This window comes from Triticum urartu, chromosome 3 (genome assembly GCF_003073215.2).
Source record: "Triticum urartu cultivar G1812 chromosome 3, Tu2.1, whole genome shotgun sequence".
In the NCBI taxonomy this organism is placed as follows: Eukaryota; Viridiplantae; Streptophyta; class Magnoliopsida; order Poales; family Poaceae; genus Triticum; species Triticum urartu.
In genome coordinates, this window is record NC_053024.1 from 327,978,256 (window position 1) to 327,987,812 (window position 9,557).

The window sequence follows — 9,557 nt, forward strand, 5'->3', positions numbered from 1 at the left end:
AGCGGCGGCGGCGGAGGGTGAGCGGAGCAGCGGCGGAGGAGAGGACCGGCGGTGGAGGGCGAGCAAAGCGAGGAGGAGTGAGCGAGCCAAAAGTCGTGGTGCGAGGCGTGCATGCGTGCTCCTCCTCCCCCGCGGACACCCACCGCTACTCTATGGAGGGCGCCTTCCGCATGCCGGCCACCGCCGACGACTCGGCTGCCATTCCCGGGCCGTGGCCTCGATCAGATCGAGAGATGAGAGGGACGGGGCAGGGCCAGGGAAATCCTCCCGCTCGTGCACCTGTAGTCTCACATGAACCAGAAGAGGAACGGCGGCGAGCGGCTCGGCGGCGACCGGCGGCTCCAGCGGGGGGCGGCGAAGGGCGGCTCCAGCGGCGGGGGGCGGCGAATGGCTGCGGGAGGAACGGGGCGGGAGGACGTGGGGCGTGCGATGTTAGCAGAGGTAATTTTTTTAACTGCGGTGGTTAGCGATAGATGGCCTCTTAATGGCTTAATGCATGGTTGGCAGTGTTAAACATAGAAGGATTAAGAGCCATTAGATCTTGTTAATGGATGGGTAAGATTGTTTGGATCTGCCCCCTCTCTTTCTTTTATAGGGGTAGTAGATAGTAGATATATAGTTAGCTTTTGAAAATCCTTTTGGAGGCCAAGCTCCATGGAGGCGGTTTTTGAAAAATCCAAAACTTGAGTTTTCACCAACATAACTTCTGTGGTCCGCAATAGGCCGCTAATGGAATTTCTGCCAATTACTTACAAAAAGCTGATAGTGTCGAAGCAAATTCAGCCTGATATTTTCATGCACGAGCGATTGCCAAATCTGGAGTGACAATAATCACAACACATCATCGCTGAAACTCAATATTTAAGAGATTTAGGGGCTATTTGGTTCTAGCCTAGCATTGCCACATTTTGCCAAGCTTACCTAAGGTTAGTTCATTCATTAAAATAAAGGCCACAAGTTAGCAAGCCTAAAAATTTATTGCCACACTTTTTGTGTGTATGCCATATGGGACCCAACTGTGGCTTGAACCAAACACTTCAGGGTCAAACTTGATGTGATAATCTTTGCTAAAGTTAGTCACAAACCAAACAAAAACCAAACAACTACTTAGACTGCAATAAGCATCATGAATTGGGAAGAACAGGGTAGCAAACATCGAGTAATTGCCAAACCTGCACTGACAAAAACCGCACTACCTTATCGCTCAAACTGAATATTGAAAAGGTTAAGACTGCACCAAGCATCGAGAATTGGGAAGAACAGGGTACTAGGATCACATATGGTTTTACAGATGCAGTACTAAAAAATAACTGGACGACCGATAGAGGAAACCGCACAAGTACTGCGGTTTCAGTAGACTCAAAAAGCAAAATCAAAGCACAGAAGACATCAAAAGACCCGACTAGTATTAACTCAGCACATATTTCTGTATGCCATACCAAAATACCAATCACTGACGCCAATTCAGCGTGTCCACGGCGATGTTGAAACCCTGCTTCCTTCTAAAGAGAAGGAATTCAATTATCCAAGATACAACCACCAGCGGCAGCAGCAGGAATGATAGACTCCTTCATACCCACCTCTCAAGCAGAGGCCTTGTCAAACTTGAGGGGCTTCACAACCTCCCAGGTGAAGTCAGCATCCTCACGGCCAAAGTGGCCATAAGCAGCCGTCTTGATGAACCTGTTGCCACCCTTCTTCAAGTCAAGGTTGATGCCGATCATCCCAGGCCTGAAGTCAAAGTTCTCCTTCACAATCTTGAGGATCTCCTTATCGGGGATCTTGCCAGTACCATAAGAGTCAACAAAGACAGATAAGGGCTCAGGCACACCAATGGCGTAGGAGATCTGAACAATGCAGCGGCGTGCAAGACCGCTAGCAATGATGCTCTTGGCAGCCTGCCTGGCAATGTAGGCGCCACTGCGGTCAACCTTAGTTGGGTCCTTGCCAGAGAAAGCACCACCTCCGTGTGCTCCCCAGCCACCATAGGTGTCGATGATGATCTTGCGACCAGTAAGACCAGCATCACCATGAGGGCCACCAATGACAAAGCGGCCTGATGGATTCAAGTGGAATATGGTCTTCTCGTCCAGGTACTTCTCAGGGATAACCGGCTTGATGACATGCTCCTTGAGGTCCGCAGCAATCTCATCATTGGTGACAGTCTCATCATGCTGGGTGGAGATCAGAACAGTGTGCACACGTACAGGAACCATGGCACCTCCCTCGTTGAGGTATTCAACCGTGACCTGGGTTTTGCCATCAGGCCTTAGCCAGGCACAAGTGCCATTCTTGCGGACTTCAGTGAGGCGGGCACCCAGCTTGGTGGCAAGCACATGGCTGAGGGGCATGAGCTCAGGGGTCTCATCGGTGGCATAGCCAAACATGATACCCTGGTCACCAGCACCAATATCCTCAGGGCGCTTGGTGAAATGTCCGTGCACACCCTGGGCAATGTCAGGAGACTGCTGCTCTATGTTGACAAGCACCTTGCACCGATCAGCATCAAGGCCAACATCATCAGAGATGAAGCCAATGTTGCGGCAGGTGTCACGCACAATCTTCTCATAGTCAACAGTGGCCTTGGTGGTGATCTCACCAAAAACCATGACCATGTTGGTCTTGGTGCATGTCTCACAGGCAACCTTGCTGTCAGCGTCTTGGGCGAGGCACGCGTCAAGCACAGCGTCAGAGACCTGGTCGCAGAGCTTGTCAGGGTGGCCCTCGTTCACAGACTCAGAGGTGAAGAGGAAAGTCTCGGCCGCCATTTCTTGAGTGGTGGTGGTGATACTCCAATCTACCTCTGCAAATGCGAAAACCAGTGGTGAATTAGATTTAGAACTCCACAGCAAATTTATAGATGCCCACAAAATGCTAAATCTAAATGGAAGTATTTGTTTCTTCACAGCAGAACTTTCGATAGTAGCAATTGATTATTTATATGCTTACATCAGTCGAAGTGAAGGCTACCTGATTACGATCAATTGAAGAGATGTGTCGGCGAAAATTCCAATTGGTCTACTGGATGAAGAGATTTAAAAATCAATAAAAACATAGCCGAGATCTATAAGACCATCGCATGACCGACAAGTAATCTATTCACTAAAAAGGGCGGATCTTTTGTGCAGGCAACTAGATCCATATGATATATTATTATTTGTTTAAAAGAAGAGACATGAGAAAAGAACAAAAAGATCCAATTCTCCACTCCCCTGATGAACTCTCACGTCCCCTAAATTTCTAACCGACCGTAGAATTTCAAGAAACTAACAAAAGCAAGACTATTCCCAATATCTCCATTGATAGGCGAGAACCGCAACAAAGATACAAAACGGAACGCCGTGAAACCAGATCTACGCCGAAAATCACCATTACCCCTCTTTTCAGCCACCCTCCTGCCTCTTCCCTCACAAAGCAAGAGATCTCAAATCCTATACGTGCAGATCCAGTATAAGAGAGGACAAGAGAGAGACGCGCAGTAATTGGGTAGGGTGGGAAGGGCTCACCTTGCGCTGCCGCTGCTGCTGCTGCCGCCGCGTTTGATCGGAAAGTAGAGAGGGATGAAGTGGGTACGGGGGTATGCACGTAGTTTTTATAGCAGCAGATGCGTCGGGTGCGGATCGGGGAGGAGGATGGTACTAGATGGTTGGAGAGGATGAGCCCGCGCGGGTGTGCGAGGTAGTGCGTGCGAAAAGTATTTCGGCGAGCGTGGTAGGGAGAATGCACGTGAGGACCACATAGCCAGTGAGTGCTGTGTCGCTGACCGGCTCGACCTTTCCCACCCGCGCTGTCCTCCGCTTCACCAACCGCGCTGCCAACAACCCCACGTTGTGGCCCTGCCTCACCAAACATCCGAAAGAAAACCTTTCTTTACTTTGCCGATTTGTATTGTGTGATGTGAGGTGTTTTTTCACCTAACCCAGTGTCTCGTCTCGGGAGGATTAGTTTTTTTTTAAGATCAAGCATCGCTGGCATTCACTAATAATAGTAGAAAGCAGCGGAAAACAATAAGGTGGCCAAGATCCTAGGACCAAAGGATCTGAAGGTCAAAGAAAAAAAAGAAAAGAAAAACAACATCCCTAATAGCTGCAGCACAACACTCTAGGCAGCGCAGCTCTGACTCCAATGATGAACTACCAAGGAAACTAAGCAGGGATGGCGTTACGGAGGATCACTGAACGAGCCATCTGTCATGTGTCATCATATACCATCGCCCCCCACTGCGGCTTCGACTTCACAGCAACAGGCAGTCTTAGGAGGGTCAAGGTCAACACACAGGCTAATGCGGAAAAATAATAACTAGGCGATGGACAGGGAGCAACGAAATTTAGCTGAGGGTGTCGGTGTCAAAACCGGCAGATCTCGGGTAGGGGGTCCCGAACTATGCGTCTAAGGCGGATGGTAACAGGAGGCGGGGACACGATATTTACCCATGTTCGGGCCCTCTCGATGGAGGTAATACCTTACTTCCTGCTTGATTGATCTTGATGATACGAGTATTACAAGAGTTGATCTACCACGAGATCTTAGAGGCTAAACCCTAGAAGCTAGCCTATGGTCTGATTGTTGTTGTCCTACGGACTAAACCCTCCGGTTTATATAGACACCGAAGGGGGCTAGGGTTACACGAAGTCGGTTACAAGGAAGAAGATATACATATCCGTATTGCCAAGCTTGCCTTCCACGCCAAGGAGAGTCCCATCCAGACACGGGACGAAGTCTTCAATCTTGTATCTTCATATTCCTACAGCCTGGCTAAAGGATATAGTCCGGCTGTCCGGAGACCCCCTAATCCAGGACTCCCTCAGTAGCCCCTGAACCAGGCTTCAATGACGATGAGTCCGGCGCGCAGATTTGTCTTCGGCATTGCAAGGCGGGTTCTTCCTCCGAATACTCTATAGAAGTTTTTGAACACAAGGATAGTGTCCGGCTCTACAAAACAAGTTCCACATACCACCGTAGAGAGAATAATATTTCCATAAATCTAATCTGCTGACACGTTTAGCAACATGACATCATGCCATGGCCCGGTCATTATTCGAACCGTTTTTCTCAACCAGGACTGCACATATCACGAGGCGGTTTTCTTGACACGTCTTGTCGAAGCAGAGATCGTGTCCCCTTATCACGGGATTCTCATCAATACGGATGTGGGTAACCCAACCGCGTCATCAATTACGGCGCTTGGGGAATAAGCGAATTTACCAGATAAGTGGGGAGGCGCATCGCATCTTACGCCCTTATAAAGGGACAAAGATTCACCATTTTTACCCACGCCTTCTTCCTCCTTGCTTATCCATTCTCGCACACTCGAGCTCCAGCGCCCAAGTTCGCGTCTTTCTCCTCAAACCACTCCAAGCATGTCCAGAGCGGGAGGCAAGTGGATGGTCTTCTCCGTCACGGAGGAGAACATCACAAAGCTACGAGAAGCCGGATATCTGGTCACGGACATCGCACACCGGCTTCCATATGCGAGGCAGATCATCCCTATGCCCGAACCCCATGAGAGGGTAGTTTTCCTTACCCACTTTGTCTGCGGACTGGGATTTCCCCTTCACCCGTTTGTCCGCGGGCTCATGTTCTACTACAGGCTGGATTTTCATGATCTGGCCCCCAATTTCATCCTCAACATCTCGGCGTTTATCATCATGTGCAAGGCCTTCCTCCGCATCAGGCCCCACTTCGGCCTGTGGCTGAAGACCTTCAATGTTAAACCGAAGGTGGTGGTCGGCCAGCAAGCAGAGTGCGGAGGCGCCATGGTAGGCAAAATGCCTAATGTCACCTGGCTCGAAGGCTCCTATGTGGAGACCATAAAGGGGTGGCAATCGGGGTGGTTCTACATCACTGAGCCGCGCGACACCAACTGGGTGGCGGCCCCCGAATTTCGATCCGGAATCCCCACGCGGCTCACTTCCTGGAAAGAGAAGGGCCTGTCCTCGGGTTCCCCGGTAGAGCTGACCGGACTCCAGACCTGCATCAAGAACATGATGAGCAAGAAGATCAAGCTCGTCAACATGGTCCAGGTCATGCTCTTCCGTCGGATCCTCCCGTGTCAACGACGGGTATTCAATTTGTGGGAGTTTGACCCGGCCAAGGACCAGACGCTGTGAGAGCTCTTCGACACAACGCACAAGGATGACTGGAAGGTGTTGTTCAAGGGCCCCGAGGTACCTCCTCCCCTTACCGAGGACTGCGGACTCAGCGCAAAGCGCCATGCCAATCCGGTCAATTTTTATATCTCACAGGATATTATTTGCCCCAGTTTAATCATGTGCGGGATCTAAGTTTCCATGCCATTAACAGGACTGGGTAGAGACAGCGGAGCAGATCGATTGCCCAGCCCCCCTGCCTGAAGATCCTGCAGATGCTCTCCTAACGGAGATACTGGTTCCGACGCCTTACGAGGTGCCGATGAAGAAGGCCAAGAAGAAGGCCACGGGGACCCGAAAGGGTCTCCGGCGCAAGGTTATATTGGACTCATCGTCCGATAACTCCGAAGCGCACTCCTCCCACGAAAACGAGGAGGAGGAAGAGGAAAGTTCTCCCCCCCAGCCTGGGGAGACAAGAAAAGGAAGGCCGCCCCAACCGGGGCGGCCGAAGGGTCCAAGAAGGGAAGGACCCTCCTTCCGGACTGCTCCACGATGGCTGCCCACAGCGACGACGAGTGGTTACCCAGGGACAAGCCCCTGGCAAAGTCATAAGTATCCGGATACCATACTAATTCATGGTATGTTTTATTGCACTGCTTCTCCTTACGCCGAATATGATTATGCAGTCCGTCCCGAGCCCGTCTCGACGTATCTTCGTCGGACGGTTCTTTGGACTCGTTGGATATGAATAGCGATTCACTTCCGACCGCCTCCACCCCTTGCCCTACGGACAACGTCGAGGTGTTGTTTCAAAAGGCACCGAGCCGAGGGGAGGTAGTCCTGGGGGCGCCTCGAGGTGACCTTCCGGACCCTAGGCGCAAAGGGAGCAAGACTCCGACGGGCTCCAAGTTCGGCCCTCAGCCGAACACTGCGCCGGAACCTTCGATGGTTCCAGACTTCGGCAGGCGATCCCCCGCTAAGAGGGGCAAGCCGCCCGTGCCAGTGGCCTCTGTCCATCCAGAGGCACCGGACAACTTGCTGGAAGCGCTTCGCGGTGCTTCCATCAGAGCACCGCACTATCATGAGTGCGGTGATCGAGAAAGTTTAGTCCGCCAAAAACGGACTAACCGAAGCTTGTGTCAGCCTCCTAACAGGCTTTCAGGTGAGCAATCAAAATATAGGAAAATATTACCGCATAGACAGTAGCCCCTGATGCTCTATTTGGCGTTCGCTAAGAAAGGCCGAATAGAGGATCAAATAATGACTCAGGAGTCTAATCAGAATATGTCTATGTGCATATGCAGGCTTCACTGCTGGCCGCTGTCGCACGTACTACGGAGGTCGCCGCACTGAAGCAGGACCTTGAGCGGTCCAAGGACGAGCTCGGCCTTACCAAGAGGCAACTCGAGGAGAGCAAAGGTAAGCAATATCTTTTCTATATATTAAAAAGAAATTCGGTTGTAAAGTAATAGGATCATCATGAATTTGCCAGGGGCCACGACCGAGATGGCGACCCTGAAGAAGGCGTTGTCCGAGGCCGAAGACAAAGCGGCCAAGGAGCGCATTGAGCGGGAAAAGCAAGAAGCCCGGGTAGGCGAGGTGCAGCAAGAGCTCGAGGCTCTCGCCAAAAAACACGAGTCCTTGGAGCTTGACTCTAAGACGCGAGAGTCCGAGCTTGCGAAGGCGCTCGAAAGCGCATGAAGCGCCAAGGCTGAAGCCCACAAGGCCCTCCAGGAGATTGATGCGGTGAAGAAGATAACAACGGGTAAGGCATTCATTATGCAAAGCAAGCATGTGAAGGAAACTTTCCTTTTACTTACCCAAGTTCGGAGCTCTCCAGGAGCGTTCGTAGATCTTCCCCGCAGTGTACTGGATGCCGCGGAGTTTTACCGAGTTGAGGAGGGGAGCTCGACGGAAAAGTTGTTCTGGTCTCAGTATACTGGGATCGAACACCCAATGCCCTTAGCGACCAGCTGAAGCAACTGGTCGAGCTTCACAAGGCGACCGAACAGACCATGAAGGGTCTTATAGTCCGGATGTGGCCTGGCGATCCCCTGCCTAGCAGCTACTTCAGTCTGGTGAGGCGGCTTCTGGATGCCTGCCCACGTCTTGAAGTCATAAAGTGGTCCGTCGGCATCGAGGGTGCGCGCAGGGCTTTTGCCCGGGCGAAGGTGCACTGGACGAAGCTGGACACCGTAAAGCTGGTGAAGGAGGGGCCGCCGGAGGGCAAGGAGCATCGTGCCCCGAAATGTATTATGACAGTGTCCTGAAGGGTTCCCGCCTTGTGGCAGAGGAATGAGCTAGAGATGTAATTTTTGAATGAACATGCTCATGTGATCCTGAAATGTGAAACGAGTTCATTTGTGCTATGCAACGCTTTTTGAATTTAAAATACTACCTTCTGTGCGGCCGTTTATAAAATCTGAGAGTTGGCCAGTCGTCGGCTTCTGCCCCCATGTAGCTAGTACTGGGGGTGTTCGGAATAAACCTAAGCACTCTTTATCCCAAATTTGGGTCCTTCGAGGGAGGTGTTCAGCACAACGAACCAGGCAATCGGACTATAAGGCTTTATCACTCTCACTTAGCCATAGAAGTCTACAATTTTAAATTGTGGCGAAGCCCCTAGTATTCGGAAGGCCGAATTTGGGGCGCTATATACGCCTAAGTCAGGCAAGGCCGGCTCCTCACCTGAAGCGGAAAAAGTCTTTAAGGACTTGAGACCTCTCGAACAGCGACCAACTCTCGCCTTATCATGACAGTCAGTTTTCGGCTTTCTCTACTGAGGTGCTTGTCCGAAAGAACCGGGACACAATCGCAGTAGTTATCCCAGCGCTACCTTAGCCGATATAGCGAAACGTAAGGTACCAAAACATGGGATCCGGGCAAACCCAACTATTGACCCAAGACATGATTCGGAGCTGATGCATATAATGCTATAAGTTTGGGGTGCCGCACTGTCGAAAGTGTTCGGACTTCTCACGCCGTATTATGGGGTAAACGAAAGCCCCTGGCGTACTGACCGTACCAGAATGTACGGGTGCAAGTTGTCATAAATAAACATATAAGAAAAAAGGGATGGATAATGCAATAATAGACTAATGTTAGCATTTGTTATTTCAATAATACGTCGAAGCGTACTGATACAAGTAGTGCAATAAGCAAAAAATAGGACTATTTGACATGTCCTATCCAAGGGCAAGCTGCGTATGGGTAGTAAAAGCGGGTATATCGATTGTTATTAGAGACCACCTGGGGGTTCCCTTGTACGTCTTAGCTTCTTGCCTCCTTGGTTGTTCCTTCCCGTAATGTGTCCGGCAATCATACTGCCGGAAAGGGCTTCCAGAGAGTAAGGTCCTGAAAGAAAAAAAATGATAAAGGTATGCAGCCCCTAGGGCGGTTAAGCCACATTGCGGGACGTGCCCTGATCGTGCCCCCGCCTATGCCCATGGTATTTTCAATGCATAATTA

The 9,557-nt window shown here is 50.8% G+C and overlaps 1 protein-coding gene across 3 annotated transcripts; it reads right to left on the reverse strand.

Moving 5' to 3' along the window:
• Positions 1 to 1,250: 1,250 nt before the first annotated feature.
• LOC125543937 (S-adenosylmethionine synthase 1) lies at positions 1,251 to 3,867 on the reverse strand. Of its 3 annotated transcripts, none has more exons than XM_048707443.1 (3): positions 3,507 to 3,613; positions 3,376 to 3,431; positions 1,251 to 2,803 (listed from the first exon to the last, which is right to left on the reverse strand). In XM_048707443.1, exon 3 carries the CDS (start codon positions 2,766 to 2,768, stop codon positions 1,584 to 1,586), a length of 1,185 nt encoding a protein of 394 aa, XP_048563400.1. In that variant the 5' UTR covers positions 2,769 to 2,803; positions 3,376 to 3,431; positions 3,507 to 3,613; the 3' UTR covers positions 1,251 to 1,583. The 3 variants fall into 3 exon arrangements, with proteins under 3 accessions (XP_048563400.1, XP_048563399.1, XP_048563398.1); XM_048707442.1 differs by lacking the exon at positions 3,376 to 3,431 and adding an exon at positions 2,971 to 3,021 and having other exon boundaries at positions 3,507 to 3,605; XM_048707441.1 differs by lacking the exon at positions 3,376 to 3,431 and having other exon boundaries at positions 3,507 to 3,867.
• Between the last annotated feature and the right edge of the window lie 5,690 nt (positions 3,868 to 9,557).